We start from the raw sequence: 23913 nt of genomic DNA, 5'->3' as shown, positions 1-23913 counted from the left end.
CCTGGCGACCGCCTTAGGATGAAAACGCCGGGGGACCGCTAGACCGCATACTCACCCAGGCCGGGAGCCACAATAAAGGTACCTGAGAATCCCACGCTGTCTGTCGTCTTTATGGAATCCACGCCTCGTCCAACAGTCAGGCTCTGGTAGGCGAGATGGTGGGAGGCGGGGGGCAAGGACCGTCCGTATAGCTGGCACGCACCCGTGCGAGGCTCCTGGTCCTGCCGCGGAGACCTATGAGGATACGGGGTGGCAGTACACGCCGTACTCATAGTCTCTTTGTGGGAGTACGGATGTGACTGTTCACTCCGTATCCCTCCGAAACCTGTAAAGGAACGACGCACGACGAGGTAGATAGGGGTCTAATAAAAGACCCGTGTCCACCTCCTACTGACACTAAGCTAAACTGAGGAACTTCCTGCCGGTCGGTGGGGTGTACACTGCGGAGGAGGAGCTAACCTTTTCTTGTGCATAGTGTCAGCCTCCTAGTGGCAGCAGCATACACCCATGGTCTCTGTGTCCCCCAATAAGGCGAACGAGAAATACGAACACTTCTTTCTCTTATTTACAGCCTGTTGCCTAAGAGACCGACCACCGCTGATTTTTAGCTTGTAATCTGGTGGGGATTATGAGGTAACAGAGCACTCCAGTGATTTTGGTCAGCTTAAAAACAGTGCTTACAAGCTCAATTAAAAGGAGCTTGTAAGCACTGGGACATTGCTGCGGTTTAGCAGTAGTTGTCGGTTCTAAGGCAGTGAGCTGTAAACAAAAGTGTTAAGCTTTCAAAGAACGGCTGCAAATTTTAATAAGCAGCAAACTGCAAAATGGTTTGTATTTACAAGGACTATTTAATAAAAGCATTAGCAAATATTCTTAACCCCTTCCCCTGCTTTGATGAGGGCTCCAGGCGCTGAGCCCGCATCAAAGCCGGGACATGTCAGCTGTTATGAACAGCTGACATGTGCCCGCAATAGGCGCGAGCAGAATCGCCGTCCGCGCCTATTAACTAGTTAAATGCCGCTGTCAAAGCTGACAGCGGGCATTTAAATAGCATTTCCGGCCGCCGGGCCGGAAATGACCTCATCGCCGACCCCCGTCACGTGGTCGGGGGTCGGCGTCATGTTGTCTGGACAACCAGAGGTCTCTATGAGACCTCTATGGTTGTTCCAGGCATATGGCTTTCAGCGCCACCCGGTGGTCGGCACTGAAAGCACAGCAGTAAATCTGCTACATATGGGCGATCTGCTCATCGCCCATATGTAGCAGAGCCGATCGGGTTGCGCAAGCTTCTAGCCTCCATAGGAGGCTATTGAAGCATGCCAAAAGTAAAAAAAAAAAAGTTTAAAAATAAAAAAAATTAAAAAACCTAAAAGTTCAAATCACCCCCCTTTCGCCCCAATCAAAATAAAACAGTAAAAAAAAAATCCCACATACACATATTAGGTATCGCCGCGTTCAGAATCGCCCGATCTATCAATAAAAAAAAAGCATTAACCCGATTGCTAAACGGCGTAGCGAGAAAAAAATTCAAAACGCCAGAATTACGTTTTTTTGGTCACCAAGACATTGCATTAAAATGCAATAACGGGCGATGAAAAGAACGTATCTGCACAAATGTGGTGTCATTAAAAACGTCAGTCCGGCACGGAAAAAATAAGCCCTCACCCGACCCCAGATCATGAAAAATGGAGACGCTACGGGTCTCGGAAAATTGCGCAATTTTTTTTTTTTTAGCAAACTTTGGAATTTTTTTTCACCACTTAGATAAAAGAGGACATAGACATGTTTGGGGTCTATGAACTTGTAATGACCTGGAGAATCATAATGGCAGGTCAGATTTAGCATCTAGTGAACCTAACAAAAAAGCCAAGCAAAAAACAAGTGTGGGATTGCACTTTTTTTGCAATTTCACCGCACTTGGAATTTTTTTCCCGTTTTCGAGTACACGATATGGTAAAACCAATGATGTCATTTAAAAGTACAACTCATCCCGCAAAAAATAAGCCCTCACATGGCCATATACACGGAAAAATAAAAAAGTTATGGCTCTGGAAAGAAGGGGAGGGAAAAATGAAAATGTAAAACCAAATATACCCCTGGTCGTTAAGGGGTTAAATATTGGACGGCCATAGAGAAGCGTGTAAAGTTAGAGCACCTGAGGAAGCATGGTGTTACAAAGTATTAGACATGGGCGGTTTGATTCATGGGACTCCATGCCATCTGCCTGATGTAGTCTCTGGCCTCAGGATGGGAGGTTTCTCAAGAAAGGCTTACCCTCAGATTCCTATAGCAGCTTTTGATTAGCCAGGCTGGAGCGACATCATTTGCGCCAATACGATGACCTCACGCCAGTCTGACTAATCAAAATCTGCGATAGGGATTCTGGAAAGTAAAAGATAAGGCCTCTTTCACACTGAGGGAGAGGGAGAGGGAGAGGGAGAGGGAGAGAGAGAGAGATTTTTTTTTTGTCCGGCACCCAGAAAGAAATTCGGGTTAAATCAGTGTTTGCAGGATCCGCCATAGAAAAAAACGTTACAAGCTCCGTTTTGAAATTTTTGAGGATGGTGACGGACAGCAACTTTTGGCGGATCCTCACAAAAAACGGATGCAACGGACAGCAATCCGCCATTAATGCAAGTCAATGGGAAAAAAAACGGATCCTCAAAAAAAAATTTGAGGATCCGTTTTTTTTTCAAAACCTGGCGGATTGTGACTGATTGTAAAAAACGGAAGTGTGAAAGAGGCCTAAGAAAACGGTCCCTTACCAGCAATTTATTAGCACACAGCATCTGGAATCCCTCTCTCTTCTGCTCAGCATCGCCCTTGTGCAATTCATCAGACCTCTGGAGCAAAAGCATCAACTCTTCATCTATGGGGTCGGCAGCCAACATGGTTGCTTCATCATCGGTGACTAAATCCACAGAGTCTCTCCGCATTGTCCTCACGGTCTCACAGCTTACTTCATCTTCCTCCTCCTCTTCATCGCTCCCCTTGCTACTTTCCCGATCATAGTCAGACTCGGCATTTGCTGTAGTGTAACTAGAAAAGCCAATACACGATGCAATTAATGCGAGATAGAGAATTAAACAATTGGGTTTCAGAACCTGCACCTATCTCAAGATCAGGGTCCGCTCTCCCGCTGATCAGTGATCAGTGGCCAAACATTCATGTCTCTTTCTATTTACCACCAGCTCAGGTATTTTCGGTACAACCACAGATGTATATGTGGCCACTTCTCCATTTACATCAGGGCCAGTCAAGGTTCCGTTCTAGAGATTGGTGGGAGCCGCACCTATCAGAAACGTATGGCATATTCTACAGATTTGAACTGCATGGCCATCTGTAGCTTCTCCTGTCCATCACAGCTGATGCCGGGTGATGAGCCGATTGCTGGGCTGCCTCTAAGAGTACTCATCATCAGATCTAAAGTGCTCAGTTTTAGATTATTTTATTCTCGCTGCTCCACTGAGGATTCAGTATTTTTTTTTTTTTTTTTTTTTTTTTTTTTAAATCCACCAAATAGTTCCAGAGATATGAGCCTTTTTATCTAGTGCTAATTTTTATAGTATTTTAGCAAAGGGGTATGGTTCACAGGGTAACAATGCAGCACATCTTAAAGACCCACCCCCGAGGACCAGAAAACTAGTCTCTAAATAAAAAGGCTCAATTTCTGGAACCGTATAGTGTGAAAAAAACAAGAACAGAACAGAGTACTCAGGTGTGTAGCAGGAATATACTAAGCGCAAGAACATCATCACTTTTGACCTAGTAACAGGTCCTCTATAATTCCTTAGATTTTTGGGTTTCTCTAGTAAAAAAGTGTTCTACTCCACCATATCCTGTTTTTGGAACAAATCAGATTCATCTTTTCAGCAACCGATAAAATGAGTCACTTATTCTTGTGACGACTGTGACCCCTCCCAGCAGACATTTTTATGGGTGGCATGGTAAATGTGAATTTACCAAATCTCTTCCATGTGCCTTGTAGAAAATTGACCTGTGGTGCAGATTTTCAATCCGTAGCATCATTTATACTGCAGATTTTTTTTCTACAACAAAGTTTGGAACAGAAATCACATGATTTGTGACATGGAAGACTTCTTTGCAGAAAATGTGGACACACCCTCAGTGTGTAGCATGAGAGGAGTAGTATTAGCAGAAGATATTCTGCATTTAGAACGCCAAGTATGTGACCAACAGCAATTTTGGGATTCGCTTCTTTTCTGACATCCGCGATATATGTCCAGCAGATGGCGGGGCGCATGTATGGAACAGGCATGGGAGTTGATGTGCTATGTTTAGGGTATGTGCACACAGTTTTTTGAGAAGTCATTTTGAATAGGTTCAATCTGAAAAACGCCTAAAAATTGTAGAAGTACTTTGCTGTTCATATGCTCAGTCTTTAGAGCGTTTTCCACTTTAGGTTTTGCAAAACGCAGAGAGGGGAAAATAAGTGTCACAAAGTTACCGCGACAGTGTGGAGCCAGAAGACAGCAGTGTTGGATTTCTCCTACTCTGGTGCTGAGAAGAAGCACTACTTCATTTTTAATGTGTTTAATCCTTCTGGCAGAACAAGCGTTTATCGGTCATGTTGGAATACTCAGCTCACAGCTGAGCTCGGTAAGCCACTCCTTTCCCCTTTATAATCTGGGCTCTGTTACAAATCCTTGTCAGGGATAGCATTTGCTGCATGGCTAATGCTGGCAGAGGAGTGCTTATGAGACGGAGAGTTGGAGGAGTAATCTGTGACTGTTGCTTGGTTTGTATGTGTGGTAACTCACTATCCTTCTCTATTTTGGTTTATTCCCCTACTTCCCCCTACCTCCACATCCCGCTGCATTCCTCTAGTATATGTGAGTGAATATTTGGTATGCCTGGAGTTTTCTATTAACCCTTGTTTGTGTTACCCTCTTTATCGGGTTGGTATACTGCGGTACACAGTAGCGTCCCTGTTCCCTGGGTGGGGGAAGAGAATAGACGGAGGGCTAACTCAGCAGATAAGGCAAGGGTGGCGGCCCTGGCATCTTCACCTTCAGAAGTATTCCGGGGAGCAGGGCGAGCTAGGGCTCCCCTAGTGTTAGGGACAGGGAAGGAGCCCAGGGTACCGGGTCACCTGACAGCTGTGTCGTGACAATAAGAGTGCATGTCACTTCTTGGAAGTGGCTCCTAATGGAAAGCTACAAACTAGAAAGAGATGCAAAAATAATTGAAAAAAAACTTTTTCAAAGACTGCTACAGGAAATTAAACACTGATCCAAAAACGCCCCAAGGAAAGAGGATTTCCTGAAATAGTTTCCATTAGAAAAAAAACCTCTGTGTGCACATACCCTTACCGTACAGTGGACTGCTGCAATAATGGTGGCACTGAGGGTTATTTTTATTCTCTATTCCACACCACAAAGAAGTTTTTCAGAACCTTGTTAAGTAAATAAAGAGCAGCACTCAAAACTACAATATGTCCCCCAAGCCTTTATCTACAATTATGGTTCTTGGAAAACAGGGAAAAAACAAAACTTAAATGTTGTCTGCAGTGTGAAAGGGTTAAACACAGAATTACTAAAGCCAGTTTTTGCTGTGCCCCGAACATCTAGATCAGGAAGGGCGCCTGCTATGGGTCCAGTAACAACAGCGGACTTGTCAGTTTGGCCGGTATAACGCTGAGCGGCAGGTTTTTTTCCTCTTACGCTCCAGTTAGGATTTGGAAGGCTATGGACAATGTGCGCTCTGGGGTTTTTGGTTCTGCTAAAAAGTTGAAAAATGAAACAGTCAAAACGGACCTTGAGGATTCTCATGAAAAACAGGGAAAGCGAAAAATTTAACCTCAGTTCCACAGCGTCAGCCAAAAAAAAAAAAAAATGGCGCTGGTGTGCTTAGGAGCCAAGAAATCCGTTGAGTGCTCCATCTTTGTGATGGTTTTACCTTTTTTTGTGAAGAGCCTTGGATGACTACACGACAGAGCAGCCCCCCTGAAAAATATTCCCAGCGCTATATGGTTGGAAATATTCCCAGAAACCCTATTTTAACCCTGGTTAACTCTTTAAAGCCTACATTATGTCTTACTGCTGACCGGTGAATTAACAGCTGCATTAAAAAAAAAAAAAAAAAAAAAAAAAAAAAAGAATTTCTGCAGCTGCAGACGCGGATCCAGGGTGTCAGTGACAGGCGGTGACAGCAGCGAGAGTTCAGGCCTGGTGTAAAACCTCAAGGACCCAAACTGCTCCCGGTCTAAAACATGCTGATCCACCATAGCAGGAAACGTAGCTGCGTGGGATCGGCTCAGGACGTAATCAATAGTAGGCTCTTCTTCACCAGGCTCATATTAGGCCTTGTCAATATGTCCTATTGGGGTATATATGAATGTCATACAGAGGAGTCTCCACGCAAGTACTGGTTCTTGCTCTGGCAGACTTTATTGGGTCATGTAGAATATCCATATTAGCTGTACGTTACACAACTTTACACTGCATAGTTGACAGTAGGTTCCCTTGGCAAGATCAACTGCAGTGCCAAAAGCCTGACCTGGAGAGATAATCCATCCATAAAGCAAGCTGAAAACAAGGAAACCAGCCCTCAAATCCCTTCACACACCCTGCTATAAGGAGTGGGCTCAGGAGCCGACACAGTCTGTTACATAGCTGGTATCTGCTTGTTACACCTGTGACCAGAGCAAGCTCTGATCACTGCTGAATCCCCTTTAAATACCGCTGTGAATCACTGACAATGGCATTTAAAGGGCATCTGTCAGCAGAATTTCACCCCCTAAACTATATATATGCACATGTAACTGTTACAGCAATACCTGTATATGGCCAATGTGTTCATCTATTACAGAGAAATCAGCACTTGGACTGATAAGCTAATGAGGCTAAAGAGCCATGTTAGATCCAAAGCTCAGTCACTCCAGCTCTATTACCCACCCCATTTCCTATCAACCAGATCATGGGATGCCGAAGGGCTACACTGGCCACCAAGAGCTTTATGAAGACCCCCATCGTGCCCTTCAGAAAGCTCTCTGTCAAACACTGCAGTAGCTATAAAAAATGTAATAATCAGTGTCCCCGGGTCCAGCAGATACTCTGCACTACTGCTCCAGTCTCATCAATATTACTGCATTTAGTTTAATCACAGCCTAAGAATTTATGGGACATTAGAGTGCAGCTTTTTTATGTGTCTCTTATTATAAGATCCATCCTGATATAATTTTCCGAATCAAAGATGAACGCATGATGAACTGAAACACGTATTACTCCTTAGACGATGGGTAAACCAGCAGGAGAAGGGCCGCATCTTGTAGCGCTTACCCTCCTTCACTTTCCACATCGGTCTGGGCTGCCCCGGAACCTGCTGTAAAGTAAATGGAACTGGAGCCTGTGGAATCTGTCCTCTCTCTGTGGGGCAGGTATCTCCGCCGCCGAGTAGCCCGTTGGTTTTCCTCCAGATGTGACCTGAAAAAAAAAAAAAAAAAAAAAAAAAAAATTATACAATTTTTTTTTTTGCGATGTGCCATGGATTCAGGTTCTCTACATTTAAACCAGTTCCAAAGCAAAAAGTTTATTTTGGATTAAAAAAATAGCAGTTACATTACATTTAATACACAAACTTTCACAATTTACACTAACTTTGCAAAAGTCAAAAATACAAGCAAAAAAAAATAAAAAATTATAATATACAGAGATTCTGAAATATACTTCTTTCTACATTTACTAGCCACTTCAACTCGCTCCCCAACCACATCCTGAACTCAATATTAACTCTGATAAACTGCTATTACTTCTATTGCATACAGAAATATATGGACAATCATGGAGACAGAGATTGCAGCATTCTAGTAAGTGTTATTTTAACACCAGTGCTGGATTCACAGCTACACTTCTCAGTGCTGCTTCTGAACATGTGCTACATAGAAACAGGAGAACAGGAATGCCTCATGTTTCTGTGTTGTGTATAGGTGACATCTTAGCAGCCAGCGCCTACCCACTATCTCCGAGACAACTGAAAATTAGAGATGGGGCTTACGGAGGAGAAAACTGGTGAAAATGCAGGGTACAAGCCATATACTGGCTATGAATGGAGCTATTACCCAAGTGCACACAGGGCAGCTGTTTATTTTAAAGTCACCCTCAAGTGGAGCGATGAATTGATCAGATGACTGAGGGTCCTAGTCACAGCCCCCACCGATCAATTGATTGAAAGCTCTGGAGGTGCCCCATGAGTGCCACCGCTCTATACATACTGTGGGTACGGAAAGTATTCAGACCCCTGTAAATTTTTAACTCTTTGTTTCATTGCAGACATTTGGTAAATTCAAACAAGTCAATTTTTTCTCATTAATGTACACTCTGCACCACATCTTGACTGAAAAACAAAAAAAAAAAAAAAAAAAAAAAAAAACAAATGTAGAAATTTATTACAAAAGAAAAACTGAAATATCACCTGGTCATAAGTATTCAGACCCTTTGCTCAGTATTGAGCAGAAGCACCCTTTTGACCCAGTACAGTCATGAGTCTTCTTGGGAATGATGCAACAAGTTTTTCACACCTGGATTTGGGGATCCTCTGCCATTCTTCCTTGCAGATCCTCTCCAGTTCCGTCAGGTTGGATGGTGAACATTGGTGGACATCCATTTTCAGGTCTCTCCAGAGATGCTCAATTGGGTTTAGGTCAGGGATCTGGCTGGGCCAGACAAGACAATGACCCTAAGCACACAGCTAAAATAACAAAGGAGTGGCTTCAGAACAACTCTGTGACCAGAGCCCTGACCTAAACCCAATTGAGCATCTCTGGAGAGACCTGAAAATGGCTGTTCACCATCCAACCTGACGGAACTGGAGAGGATCTGCAAGGAAGAATGGCAGAGGATCCCCAAAATCCCCAAATTCAGGTGTGAAAACGGATTTTTGTGTGTACTCACCGTAAAATCCTTTTCTCCGAGCCAATCATGGGGGGACTTAGGACCATGGGTGTTATGCTGCTGCCACTAGGAGGACACTAAGCAAATACACATAGAAATTGACTGCTCCTCTGCAGTATATACCCTCTGCTGGCTCTATCCTGAACCCGTTCAGTGCTAAAGCAGTAGGAGCTCACAGATAGCAACCAAAAAATGTAACATGTCAAAAGAACAAAAAGGATAACCACAAGCCAACAGGGTGGGTGCTGTGTCCCCCAATGATTGGCTCGGAGAAAAGGATTTTACGGTGAGTACACACAAAAATCCCTGTTTCTCCTTTGCCTCATTGGGGGGGGGGGGACACAGGTCCATGGGACGTTCTAAAGCAGTCCCTGGATGGGAAAGATCACAACAGCTGAAGCCTTATGTACCCAACGATTATTCTGGCCTACAATTGCGCTGTCGATTGCAGAATTTGTCTGCCAAGGGCAGCACCTGAAGAGGCTTAAGAATGAATGCTGTAATGCTTAACTAACATGTGAAGACTTGACCAAGTTTCAGCCTTGCAAACTTGCTGTACCGACGCCTGGTGCCGAATGGCACAGGAAGCCTCCACTGACCGAGTGGAGGTTGCCTTGAGGCCCGCCGGGATAGGCTGACCTCTGACACGGTAAGCTTCTTGAATTGGAGAGTTGAAAAATCTGGCTACTGCAGCTTTAAAAGCAGGTAGGCCTTTACAGTGTCGCTCTGGAAACACAAAGAGGGAATCCGATTTGAGGAAAGGTGCTGTTCTGGAAATGTATTTCCTGAGTGCTCTCACTGAATCCAAAGTGTGGAGAGCCTTTTCAGTACGATGAACTGGAGCTCGGCAGAACGAGGGCAAGGCTATGTTCTCATTCAGATGAAAAGAAGAAATGACCTTAGGCAAGAAGGCCAGAGATGTTCTTAACACCACATTGCCTTGGTGAAAGATCAGAATGGAGGATTGCAAGACAAAGTCGCCAATTCCGAGATCCGCATGATGGATGGTACTGCCACAAGACAGGGAACTTTCCAAGAAAGAAGAGTGAGTGATGCGTACTGCGGGAATTCGAAGGGGGCCTCTTGTAAGGCACCTGAGACTAGATTAAGATCCGAAGGCTCCAAAAGCATCTTGTAGGGATGAATAAGGTGCGACACTCCCTGTATGAGGGTCTTTACCTGAGATTTGGAAGTTATTTTTCTCTGGAACAGGACGGATAGGATTGAAAGTTGGCATTTGAGAGAAGACAGTGCCAGGCTTGAACCAATCCTGCTTGGAGAAAGCTCCAAAATGGACAGAATAGAAAAGACAAGTGGGAACATCCGTAGTTTTTACACCAAGAGAAGAAGGCCTCCCAGATAGGACGGTAAATACGCATAGAGGTAGGTTTCCAAGCGTAGATTATGGTGGACGCTACTAATCGCAGGAGCCGGCCTGGCTAGGATCCAGGATTCAATGGCCAGGCTGTTAAACTCCACACTCTCGAGTTCTGGTGGTAACTGTGCCCCAGAGAGAGGAGGTCTGGGCAGACTGGTAACCGCTAGGGAATGTCAGCACTAGTTCCGCACATTATGCTCAGTGTGGCCAGTCTGTGCGACGAGGATACCCTCCGCTTGATATTTTGGATGAACTTTGGGATTAGCGGAAGCGACGGAAACTGTAAGGGAGGCGAAACAGATGACACGGAAGCACCAGAGCATCCGCCCGATGGCTAATGGGTCTCGGGCCCGAACGCCTGATACCGGAACTTTGGCGGTTAGCCTGGAAGCCATGAGAATTACCTCTGGAGTACCCTAGCGCTGACAAATCTACTGGAAAAAAACTTCCAGATGAAGGGACTACTTTGCCAAGGCCTGCATAAACCAAGAAGACAGTATTTATACTGACTCCTAATGAAGAGAACCATGAATGAATGACAAATAATTTTATTTAGCCTATTAAAATACATAAAATGCTACCTGTATTCATAACAAACAAACATACCCCAGGGGAATAGCACAATACAGGAACACAAAAACCTCAAAAAATTCCCATAGGCATACCATGTGTGAGATGAAATAGTAAACAAGTCAATATTACATGTGGAGAGAGGGCCAAAAACATCTTTATTATTAATTGCCCAAAGGCATTAAATTACTTAAAGTGCCCTTTTTCCTAGGAATGACCATTTATAATAGAGTTATACCACAATAAGTTTGCAAATCGCATGAGTGCCAATGATCTAAGAGGTGTACTTACTGAAGGGAAAAGAGGTGATTGCAGCCCGCAGTGATAACCCCACGCCCCAACGTGCGTTTCGCCCGCTTGCTTCTTCTGGGTAATTTAATGCCGTTGGGCAATACCCCTGGGGTATGTTTGTTTGTTATGAATACAGGTAGCATTTTATGTATTTTAATAGGCTAAATAAAATTATTTGTCATTCATTCATGGTTCTCTTCATTAGGAGTCAGTATAAATACTGTCTTCTTGGTTTATGCATATTGTTAAGGAAGTGCCATTGTAGCATTAGTGGACCTTTTTTGGGATTAATTTTGCCAAGGCCTGACCTAGACGGCTGAGAAAATCTGTCAAATACTGTACTCCCGGGATATGAACTGCCGAGATGGCTGAATGGTGTTTCTCAGCCTACTGTAGAATGTGCTATTATGAGCATCGCTCTTCTGCTCCGTGTGCCCAGAGTGGCGTTGTCCGACTGGATCCGAATGGAGCGGCCGGTGAAAAGTCTATTGGAATAATGAAGGCCATTTTGATTGTCCGAATCTCGAGGATATTGAGCGGGAGACTTGATTCTTGAATGGACCAGCGTCCCCGAGTCGTGTGGTGACGGAAAATTGCACCTTAACCCAGGAGACTGGTGTCGGTGGTTACCACTAGCCGGTGAACCGAAAGAAAAGACATTCCTTGACCCAGTGAGGACATTGACATTCACCACCAAAGAAACCGCCTGAACTCGGGAGACAGGTGAACCGGCGGTCAAGGGGGGGGAGGAGTTTACGTTCCAAGCCGAGAGCAATGTGTGCTGAAGAGGATTGAGATGAAATTGGGCGAATGGTACCGTCTCGAGCGACGCTACCTCTCTCTTTTTTTTTTTTTTTTTTTTAATTACCGAGGATCTGCATGTTGAACCGCAGGGAATGTGGGCGGGCAAGAGAAAAACTTCCAGGCTCCCCGGATCAGCGTCAAGATCTTCTCTGGAGGGAGAATTGCCAACTCCCGGGGAAGTGGTCATGATGATGAGGGAGAGAGAGAGAGAGAGAGAGAGAGAGAGAGAGAGAGAGAGAGAGAGAGAGAGAGAGAGAGAGAGAGAGAGAGAGAGAGAGAGAGAGAGAGAGAGAGAGAGAGAGAGAGAGAGAGAGAGAGAGAGAGAGAGAGAGAGAGAGAGAGAGAGAGAGAGAGAGAGAGGGTGTGAGAGAGAGAGAGAGAGAGAGAGAGAGGGTGTGAGAGAGAGAGGGTGTGAGAGAGAGAGAGGGTGTGAGAGAGAGAGAGAGGGTGTGAGAGAGAGAGGGTGTGAGAGAGAGAGAGAGAGAGAGAGAGGGTGTGAGAGAGAGAGGGTGAGAGAGAGAGAGAGAGAGAGAGAGAGAGGGTGTGAGAGAGAGAGAGAGTGTGAGAGAGAGAGAGAGAGAGTGTGTGAGAGAGAGAGAGAGAGTGTGTGAGAGAGAGAGAGAGAGAGAGAGTGTGTGAGAGAGAGAGAGAGAGTGTGTGAGAGAGAGAGAGAGTGTGAGAGAGAGAGAGAGAGTGTGAGAGAGAGAGAGAGTGTGAGAGAGAGAGAGAGTGTGAGAGAGAGAGAGTGTGTGAGAGAGAGAGAGAGAGAGAGAGAGAGTGTGAGAGAGAGAGAGAGGGTGTGAGAGAGAGAGAGGGTGTGAGAGAGAGAGAGGGTGTGAGAGAGAGAGAGGGTGTGAGAGAGAGAGAGGGTGTGAGAGAGAGAGAGGGTGTGAGAGAGAGAGAGGGTGTGAGAGAGAGAGAGGGTGTGAGAGAGAGAGAGGGTGTGAGAGAGAGAGAGGGTGTGAGAGAGAGAGAGGGTGTGAGAGAGAGAGAGGGTGTGAGAGAGAGAGAGGGTGTGAGAGAGCGTGTGTGTGAGAGAGCGTGTGTGTGAGAGAGCGTGAGAGTGACCACCGTGACTCTCAGCAAAGGTCTGCAGGGACGATCCCTTGAGGAGGGGGTAAGGTAGAATTACCACGTCCCAAGAGCGCAGAAAGGGCATGACAGCAGCCCTGACCCTGGTGAACAGTCTGGGGCAGTGGTGAGACTGAAGAGCAAGGCCGTGAAGTAAAAATGTTCATCTCCAATGGTAAAGCGCAGAAAGCTTTGGTAACCTGAGAAATTTGGAATGTGAGACATGCATCCTTGATGTCAAGAGACACAAGGTATTCTCCTGTTTCCAATGAGGAGGTAACAGGCTGAAGAGATTCCAATCTGAAATGACGCACTGTAATGAACTAGTTTAACAGCTTTAAATTTATGATGGGACGCGTGGCTCTGTCCTTCTTTGGGACTGCGAATAAGTTTGATTAAAGCTCTTTGAACCTTTCCTGTGAGGAACCGGGATGATGACTCCATTGTTGCGGAGAGCGTATATGGTTTGGGAAAATGGAACTGCATGCGCCTCTGTCCTCGGAAAATGCGACTGGAAGAAGCGTGGTGGCGGGAGAGACGCGAAATCTATTTTGTATCCAAAGGACACCAGATCTCAGACCCATTGGGAGAGAGACACACCCCCTTGTGACCAGACCAGAAGGGTCAGTTTCTCCAGGATTGAGCAGGCTTGAATGAACTTTGAGAATTCCTATCCCTGAGCAGGAAATGGGCCGAGGTAGAGGAAGCGGATGACCAGCTTAAGGTACTGCAAAAATGCCAGACGCGAACCTGAAGCAGGTTCCGAAAAAAGGAGAATTAGCCTAGGTTGAGGGAGGAATTTGCTTGTTCCAGTTAGCTGCCTCTAGGGAGGCATGCACAATGTAATCATCGTCTCAGGCAATGTGGTACGCGAGATTGACCGCTGCAGAAGGCAGGTTAATGTCTGGACTGGTCTTAGCTACAGACTTCGCCCAGGCTATCATAGGCCTTGCCACTATGTGGCGGCAAATTAAGTCGATCAGAGGGGTTTCTAATAGACGAGCCATCAGAGAGAGGCAGGAGAGTTTTGGAAGCGAGCAGCGATATGGCCGATCCACAGCGGGGGGCTTAGTTCACTCCTTTGATGCAAAAAAGGGTACCTGGCTTCCAGTTGCTTTTGCTCTGTAAGGCACTTGTCTGAGCAACTTCTATGCCTCTTGTTTATTTTTGTTTTTTTTTGGAAAGACAGATGTGATCGGGACTAGTACCAGGTGCTTCTTATACTTTCAGGACACTATTAACCGCATCCATTAGAGGATGTAGACTCCTGGTACTCAGCGAGTCCAGGTCTACTGCCACATAAGACTTGTATTCTGAAATGTGTTCGAGCAAAATCCTGGTGAGGGGAAGCATAAAACAGGGATTGCGGACACCGAAGCACGAGAGTGTCTGGGGAAGGTAGTCTGCACTGTGAAGTCCTGTAGACACACTGCGCATGAGGCATGGTTGCGTTGCCGCAGTCCAGCCCTGAGAAAGACTCTCGTGAGGCTAGAGGATCTAAAGCCTTGGCCTAAGAGGCCATGTACTGTACCAGAGACGTGGCTCTACAGACTAAGCCCACTAGAGTCGGCATTAGCAGGGGTCCAGATTACCATATGGTGTCTGCATGATAGTGTGGGCCTTACAAGCAGCACCTAAAGCGTACACCACTGCTATTAACCGCATCAATTAGAGGATGTGGTGCGTGTTTTCTCAGATTCCTTGTAAGTCTTGAATGTGACATAATGCCCGTATTATGATGCTGCTTAGCGGCTGCTGCCATGAAGGCGTTAAGCGCGGAGTACCGGCTTTCCCAGGTCCTGTGCCCCAGCTGTATGACAAAGTACCAGAACAAAACAGCGCTTCTCGTGAGGAATGAGACGTGCCAGCAGAGGGGGGCGGAGTCAGGGCCAGGATGTAGCTGCAGCGCTGCTCTCCAAGAGCGAGGCGCCAAACAATTGGGCAGAGCCGCCGGGTGGGTGGAGCTTGGCCTATCCCATTCAGAAGCTGGGGGGCTAAATTTTCGGCCGGAGTGGTGTCGCGGCAATGGCCGAGGCGGCGGTAGCGCCTGGGCCGCGGCGGTGCTGTAACGCATTAGCCCTTCTGCACAAACCCTCTGGGGACCCGGACAACAAAAAGGACATCAGAGAAGCCCCTTTCTCGCTCTTCCGGCCGCAGGTGCTGCACAGCTGAGAGGGGATGCAGCAGAGCCAGGTGGTCTAGGGTGCATGGTTCTGCAGTGTATTAGGCCCAGATTGGGAATTATGGGCAGCACAGATCCTTCTCAATCCACCTTCCCTTTGATAGGGAGGTGGAGAGGTTTTGTTCCCCTCCAGTCACCATCCACTTTCGGGCAGTGGTGGTGCAGTGGGGCTGCACAGATGCCGCATGGAGCCTCTGCATGTTACCTGAGGTAAATTTTGCTGTCAGTATTGGTGAAGCAAGCTGGCATGTCCAGCTGAAGAACCTGGCTCCTAAAGGAGGTACTTGGGGGCGACACCCCATGTTCCAGTTTGTTGCTGATGTGGGGAGAGCGGACCCATTGAAGGAATCCGTCGCCCCTAAGGAGAGCCCTGGCCGGTGTTGGGGATACGGGGAAACGACACTCCACGTGCCCGCCGGTTGATGATTTTGGGAGATCGGGACCTTAAAAGGCCCCGCTGCCCCTTCAATCCATGGAAACAAAAAAAAAAAAAAAACAGGTAAAGTAAAAGTTGGGGTCTGAAGGCAGACCCTAGTGCCTCCTACAGACACTAAGCAAGAATTGGTTCAGGATAGAGCCAGCAGAGGGTATATACTGTGGAGGAGGAGCCAATTTTCTTTGTGTATTGGCTTAGTGTCCTCCTAGTGGCAGCAGCATAACACCCACAGTCCTGTGTCCCCCAAAGAGGCGAAGGAGAAAACTTGTTGCATCATTCCCAAGAAGACTCATGGCTGTACTAGCTCAAAAGGGTGCTACTACTCAATACTGAGCAAAGGATCTGAATACTTATGACTATGTGATATTTCAGTTTTTCTTTTTTAATAAACTTGCAAAAAAGTGTCTACATTTCTGAGTTTTTTTTTCCAGGCAAGATGGGGTGCAGAGTGTACATTAATGAGAAAAAAAAAATGAAATTTTTTAAATTTACCAAATGGCTGCAATGAAACAAAGAGTGAAAAACGTAAAGGGGTCTGCATACTTTCCGCAGCCACTGTATTATAGGGCCGAGAATGATACTGCAGTGGTCTCTCATTCACTTTTATTCGATGCCATCAATTCTTCCATCTATTCCGTAGGAAGATGCCCTTAAGCTGCAATCATTTTAGTTGGATCATGGTGAAATTTTTTCATCCACTGGATGAAAACCTAAGGCCGGGGTCACATTTGCAACTGCAATGTGAGTCTCTCGCATCAATACACAGCACTTGAGACCGGAGCGCTCAGCTGCATAGAAATACATGCAGCCGCACACTCCGGTCCCGAGTATTGAGGCGAGAGGCACGCACGAGTTTCTCGCATTGCAGTTGCAAGTGTGAACCTGGCCTAAGACTTTTCATTCACTGAAAGCTAGCGGAGTTCTTGGAACAAGAAATTATTAAAGCATAATGTATAATCAATGTGGGATAAAGGGTTGTGTAACTTCTACCAGAGTTGGAGGGGGTGCAATCTTACTGTGCCTGGAGCATTGCTGTAAATACCCTGGATTTAATCAAACAAGCCTTAAAAGGGATAAACTGGTCTTCATCAATTGGTATTTGTCGGATAGAGACTGTAAATACAAGCACTTTTGCAACTTCCTGTGTATTAAAATTTCTAGCCATTCTTGAGATATTAACACTTTTCTTTCCAGCTTACTGCCTTGGAGACCGACCACCGTTGTTGGACAGCTGAACATGAACAGTGCTTACAAGCTCTTTCCTATTGTGCTTGTTTTTGGGTTCAGTCCAAAATCACCAGATCGCTGTTACCTCTTATCCTGGCCAGTGCTTATGAGCTAGACAGCAGCGGTGGTCGGTCTCCTTGGCAATGAGCTGTAACAGAAAGGGAAGTCTTAATATGTCAAGAATGGCTGAAAATTGTAATAAGCAGTAAATTGCAAAAGTGCTTGTTTTTACATGCTCTCTCCGACAGTACCCATCTATGAAGAGGAGGTGAAGGCCTTTAATATTTATTTACATAAACAAGAAGTTATTTCACATAAACACCCAAGAATGGTATAAGGAATAGCACCACCATGCTAACATGTACCCACCGGACTTCTCCTACAATATCTTCAGCGAGGCCGTGCAGAATGCTCCGCAATGAGTCAATCTCCTGCCGCAGATCTGTGATGCTGCCCAGGACGTCATCCAGACGCGTCAATAACTCCGTCTGCTCACGACGGGAGGCAGCGACAACATCTGAGCTTGCTGACAACGCTGGGAGGAAGCAGATGTACAGGCGCGTTACTTAGCAGCACGCAATGTTACACGTCCAGACAGGTGACACACGACAAACCTTGGGAACAATTCGCTGTAAGCGTATGATCACCATCTGCCCTCACATGGTACCCATTTTGCTTTGTGGCTTTTTTATTAGGATCCCTATTTCGGTGTTGGTGAAGCAAGTATACTACCACCCCGGCCGCCACTCCGGCCACCAGGCCAAAGGCAACCTGAGGTGTAAGGCTGAATTTTGACATGACGTCTTCCTGGGAGAAAGAAAAAAAACATTGAAATTAGAATTGTCATGTTAGGAAAAAAAAAACAAAATAACATTTACTCAAGTGGTATAGCGTGATGGAGCAGAGGGGAGCGTGGACTTCTGGCCGGGGGCTCGGGGTAGCGCCACTTTTACTGTGATTCTGATTAACCCCATATATAGTTGCCTTGTTTTATGAGGATTTCCCTGACATTTTCTTAGTTGCATTTTACAGCAGTCTGCAAACAGCTGACGACACAGCAAAGGGATCTTGTTGTGGAAAGTTATCAGTCAGAAGATGGGAATAAAGTAATGTCCAAGGTATTAATTAGATATAGCCTGGACACTGAAGACACCATAAAGAAGTGGCTTCAATTTGGCACAACAATGACGGTACCTAGTACTGGACGTGCCACAAAAATTGATGAAACAAGAAAAATGGTCCCTGAAGCTGCCAAGAAATGACAGCAACAGTAAAGACGTCCTCTTCCTCCCAAAGTTTTATCCTCTTAATATATTGCAGTCATCATGCTACATAGCACTGTGTACTTACAATTGCTGATTTTCCCTTTTACCCAGCTAATTCATCTCTTTTCCATTAGGTCTATGACATCACGTGATCAGATGAGCTGACTCCTAAGAGCTATGCAGAAACAGGTCAATTTTCCTATGTAGGAGTCATGAGTCAGTGAAACGTCCCTGGCAGGGTGAATAGAGGAGCAGTGAGGGATGATAAATGCAGGGACAAGAGACTTCCTGTCTCTACATGGCGCAGAGAACAGAGAAAAATTATCTGGGTAGATGGGAAAAATGAGCAATTGTAAGTACACAGTGCTATATAACATGGTGACTGCAATATATAAAGAGGCTAAAACTTTGATGGGAGGAGGAGGAGCGGGAGAAGGACTGCTTCTTTAAAGGAGCTTCAGGAATGGCAAGTACTAGTTGTGATCTGCATGTGATAATCTACGTTCTTCACATGTTTGGCCTGTGCGGTAGGGTAGCAAAACAGAAGATTTTTCTTACAAAGAAAAACATTGAAGCCTGCCTAAGTTTTACTAAAACAAACATCAAATCTGTGACTGGGGAGCCTGCCGGGCACATGGTTATTGGGGAGAATGACAGACATGGGTAACTGGGGGACATGTGGGCCACATAGCAGCCACACGGTGACTGGGGACATAGTAGGTATATAATGGGCACACGGGGGACTGCGGAGTGTGGCAAGTACATAGTGGGCACACGAGGAAATGAGAGGCACATAGTGAAAGGGGAAAGTTGTGGCAAGCAACTGGGGAGCATAGCGGGCAACAATGAAGCATGGCGGGTATGCGGGTGACTGGGGAGCACGGTGGGCATATAGTGATAACACTGACTAGGGAGCATGGTGTACACACAGGTGAATGGGGGGAAATGTGGGCACACAGGTCACTGGGGGGCATGGCAGGTGATAGTGGAGCACGGCGGGCGACAGTGTAGCGTGGCGGGCATATGGTGTGCACACTTTTACTGAGGAGCGTGTAGTACACACGTGAATGGGAGGCACGTCAGGGGCATGTCAGGCACATAGTGGGAAGACAGGTCACTGGGGGGCGGCATGTCAGGCACATAGTGGGCAGACAGGTCACTGGGGGGCGGCATGTCAGGCACATAGTGGGCAGACAGGTCACTGGGGGGCGGCATGTCAGGCACATAGTGGGCAGACAGGTCACTGGGGGGCGGCATGTCAGGCACATAGTGGGCAGACAGGTCACTGGGGGGCGGCATGTCAGGCACATAGTGGGCAGACAGGTCACTGGGGGGCGGCATGTCAGGCACATAGTGGGCAGACAGGTCACTGGGGGGCGGCATGTCAGGCACATAGTGGGCAGACAGGTCACTGGGGGGCGGCATGTCAGGCACATAGTGGGCAGACAGGTCACTGGGGGGCGGCATGTCAGGCACATAGTGGGCAGACAGGTCACTGGGGGGCGGCATGTCAGGCACATAGTGGGCAGACAGGTCACTGGGGGGCGGCATGTCAGGCACATAGTGGGCAGACAGGTCACTGGGGGGCGGCATGTCAGGCACATAGTGGGCAGACAGGTCACTGGGGGGCGGCATGTCAGGCACATAGTGGGCAGACAGGTCACTGGGGGGCGGCATGTCAGGCACATAGTGGGCAGACAGGTCACTGGGGGGCGGCATGTCAGGCACATAGTGGGCAGACAGGTCACTGGGGGGCGGCATGTCAGGCACATAGTGGGCAGACAGGTCACTGGGGGGCGGCATGTCAGGCACATAGTGGGCAGACAGGTCACTGGGGGGCGGCATGTCAGGCACATAGTGGGCAGACAGGTCACTGGGGGGCGGCATGTCAGGCACATAGTGGGCAGACAGGTCACTGGGGGGCGGCATGTCAGGCACATAGTGGGCAGACAGGTCACTGGGGGGCGGCATGTCAGGCACATAGTGGGCAGACAGGTCACTGGGGGGCGGCATGTCAGGCACATAGTGGGCAGACAGGTCACTGGAGGGGCATGTCAGGCACATAGTGGGAAGACAGGTCACTGGGGGGGCATGTCAGGCACATAGTGGGCAGACAGGTCACTGGGGGGGCATGTCAGGCACATAGTGGGCAGACAGGTCACTGGGGGGGCATGTCAGGCACATGGTGGGAAGACAGGTCACGGGGGGGCGGCATGTCAGGCACATAGTGGGAAGACAGGTCACTGGGGGGGCGGCATGTCAGGCACATGGTGGGAAGACAGGTCACTGGGGGGGCATGTCAGGCACATAGTGGGAAGACAGGTCACTGGGGGGGGCATGTCACGCACATAGTGGGAAGACAGGTCACTGGGGGGCCATGTCACGCACATAGTGGGAAGACAGGTCACTGGGGGGGCATGTCACGCACATAGTGGGAAGACAGGTCACTGGGGGGGCATGTCACGCACATAGTGGGAAGACAGGTCACTGGGGGGGCATGTCACGCACATAGTGGGAAGACAGGTCACTGGGGGGGCATGTCACGCACATAGTGGGAAGACAGGTCACTGGGGGGGCATGTCACGCACATAGTGGGAAGACAGGTCACTGGGGGGGCATGTCACGCACATAGTGGGAAGACAGGTCACTGGGGGGGCATGTCACGCACATAGTGGGAAGACAGGTCACTGGGGGGGCATGTCACGCACATAGTGGGAAGACAGGTCACTGGGGGGGCATGTCACGCACATAGTGGGAAGACAGGTCACTGGGGGGGCATGTCACGCACATAGTGGGAAGACAGGTCACGGGGGGCATGTCACGCACATAGTGGGAAGACAGGTCACTGGGGGGGCATGTCACGCACATAGTGGGAAGACAGGTCACTGGGGGGGCATGTCACGCACATAGTGGGAAGACAGGTCACTGGGGGGCATGTCACGCACATAGTGGGAAGACAGGTCACTGGGGGGCGGCATGTCAGGTACATAGTGGGCAGACAGGTCACGGGGGGGCGGCATGTCAGGTACATAGTGGGCAGACAGGTCACTGGGGGGCATGTCAGGCACATGGTGGGAAGACAGGTCACTGGGGGGGCATGTCAGGCACATAGTGGGCAGACAGGTCACTGGGGGGGCATGTCAGGCACATGGTGGGTAGACAGGTCACTGGGGGGCATGTCAGGCACATAGTGGGCAGACAGGTCACTGGGGGGGCATGTCAGGCACATGGTGGGTAGACAGGTCACTGGGGGGGGGGCACACGGGTCAATGGGGGCCATTGCAGGCACAGAACATTATTGGGGGAGGGGTCTGTGGCAAGGAAAATTACATGTGCACAAAGTGAAAGTGACCGAGTAGCAATGTGACTGCAGGACCGGACACCACACACCTACACGTTACCCGGTCACCCCGGCTCCTGCCACCTCTGACTGCTGCCCGGGCACTGCTCTTCCACAGTCTCAGCGGAGAAACGCCCCCTACCGCGGACAACCGGACTTCAGCGCCCTCCTCACACCCTGATATTCATTAGTTACCCGGCGTCACGTCACTGCCGTACAGCGAGCCTGTCACACAGTAAAAGTCACAGCCACAGTGCAAGGTCGGAGAAGATGCTGGAGCCAAGAGGACCTCTGCTGACGTCACGGTCATGTGATCAATCATGTGTAGGCGGAGTCCGCCTATGAGAGTGAGGATGAGTGAAAGCACGTGACGTGTATGACAGCCTGCAGCGGCGCTGTGTGTGTCATGTGCAGGTGCATGGGTGACCGTGCTGCTGAATTCGGTGATTAGCTGCAGCGGTGAAGTAGATTGTATTCCTGACGTTACCCCTGCAGCTAATGAGCAAGGAGCAGAGCCGCAGCAGAGAGCAGCGCTTGGGAGGGGGGATAGTATTTCAGACGTGCAAGCTCCGAAGTCAAAAAGAACCTGTGCCTGGTCGGAGATTTTCAGACACGTTTTGGCTTTCCCACATGTTTATATGGAAGCAGAACCCCTGTGTGCACAGTGTATCTTTCCACGGTCAGTAAACGCTGCAGGTTGGACGCTCCGTACCTCTGTAAGGGGAGGCCAGGACTGTAGTCGTGACCAGAAACACTGAAGCATCTGTGTCCCGACCTTCCCCTACAGAAAACTGTATTCTTCTTCTCAGCGTACCTGCATTTCCAGGTTCAGGTCCCCCCGGGCACGTCCCAGGCGGCGACGGTCCCACTTCCGGGCAACCCCCAGTAATGGAGACACAGTCCAGGATAACTTGAACATTCTCTTTACTTGATACTTCACACGTTACATCCACAGTTGGCACATCATGAAATTCACTTGTCTCCTCATCTTTCCCTGCTTTGCTGTCGCTTCTGTGCAGCACACGCCCGGACCGGACCATCCTAGACTGCTCCTCAGCTCCTTCCTGGCCTAACCTTGCCATGATGTCTATTCCTTCTGCCTGTTTCGCCCCACACTCGAAATCATCAGTCACCCGGTTTGGTTGCCTCTGGTAAAGCACCCGGCCCGTCTGTACCCATCTCATTGAAGCTCCAACTTCCTTCATCTCAGTCCAACCTAAAGCCGTCCGCCCAGGCGATGAGTCGCCACATCTTTCTCCTGTACTGGCCTACTGCTATGATGCCCAGTGGCCGTGGATAACGTGGGTTGCAGCGATTTAACATTGCGTTGTTGCCGAGGCGTCCTAGGCCTATAGCCCATGTGGACACTTCGGGCACCCTGGCCCCATCTGACTAAACTTCCCGGCAGCCCCTCCTATATTAAACCTCTATAACCTTACTATAAACTATACCAGCAGTGCACACTAGTATGCCCCCATCTAGTGGTTCCCGCAAGTACTACGGTTAACTTAGTTATAAAGAATTGCAAACACTATAATGCCCCCCTCTATTGTCCGGAGAGTGCAATTGACTTTCCCTACCTAATGAACATAAATATAATGCTCGATATTACATAACAGGACATACAATAATAGCACGTACAGAAATGCAACATCATCTACAAAAGTATACAACAAATGGTAACATATACGAATCTGGCAGTACTATAAATGTGAGCGGTAATACATTTTGCTATGTAGCAATACCATAAATATTAACATAGACATTACTATTATTAGCACACTAAGAACAATTAGGCTATGTAACCACGTATGCAGAAAATTTCTGCTACAAAACCGGACTCCTTCCCAGAAAACACGCGTTTTATTTCCACGCATTTTCTGCCCAAAAGCCGCGCTTTTTTGATGCGTTTTTTTCCGCGCGTCTTCTGACTCATAGAAAATAGCTAAAAATGCAGACTTTTTCCACAAAATTAATGACCATGTTGCGTTTGTTTACCACAAAGCGTTTTTGTTTTTGCGGAAAAAAATGCATCAATGTGCACAAAAAGTTCATTTAAAATGAATGGGATGCTTCTTGTATGCGTTTTTGAAGCGTTTTCACCGGGACAAACTCTTCGAAAATGCGAAAAAAACACTTACGTGGGCACACAGCCTAAAAGGAAGGGAGCAAGGCAGGCAGTAATTCTGTATCACTTCCGCAGTGTCCAACTCGCAGTGGCCAGATGTTACAGCATAGTGGATGGGATTTCATGAAATCCCATTTCCACTATGCGTCCTTAGACACCTCCAGCTTCCCTGCTGAGACGGACATGCGGCACGTCTTTCCAGACCGCAGCATGCCTATTTATCTTGCGCAGATGCTCAGGGTATGTGCACACGTTGCTGATTTGCCTGTGGAATTTTTTGCTCAGATTCTTCCTCTCCTGGCAGAAAAC

General features: G+C 47.9%; 1 protein-coding gene across 4 annotated transcripts in view; it reads right to left on the bottom strand.

The window, feature by feature from the left end:
* Positions 1-21825, bottom strand: part of RMDN3 (regulator of microtubule dynamics 3) — a 77480-nt gene extending 55655 nt beyond the window's left edge. Inside the window, exons 1-5 of one of the 4 annotated variants that reach the window (XM_073566697.1) lie at positions 21672-21825; positions 17486-17678; positions 17241-17406; positions 7302-7445; positions 2766-3039 (exon numbers count right to left, since the gene is read on the bottom strand). In XM_073566697.1, coding sequence (XP_073422798.1) covers positions 2766-3039; positions 7302-7445; positions 17241-17406; positions 17486-17669 — 768 coding nt within the window. In that variant the 5' untranslated portion in view covers positions 17670-17678; positions 21672-21825. Of the gene's footprint in view, positions 1-2765; positions 3040-7301; positions 7446-17240; positions 17407-17485; positions 17679-21526 lie in introns of all 4 variants that reach the window. The other 3 variants (XM_073566699.1, XM_073566696.1, XM_073566698.1) reach the window with 3 other exon arrangements.
* Positions 21826-23913: the final 2088 nt, after the last annotated feature.

The sequence above is a fragment of the Dendrobates tinctorius genome, unplaced genomic scaffold (genome assembly GCF_039654945.1).
Source record: "Dendrobates tinctorius isolate UK_male_01 unplaced genomic scaffold, ASM3965494v1 ptg000019l, whole genome shotgun sequence".
Taxonomy (NCBI): Eukaryota; Metazoa; Chordata; class Amphibia; order Anura; family Dendrobatidae; genus Dendrobates; species Dendrobates tinctorius.
Note: the sequence above shows the minus strand (reverse complement) of the source record. Positions and strands in the feature narration are given on the sequence as shown.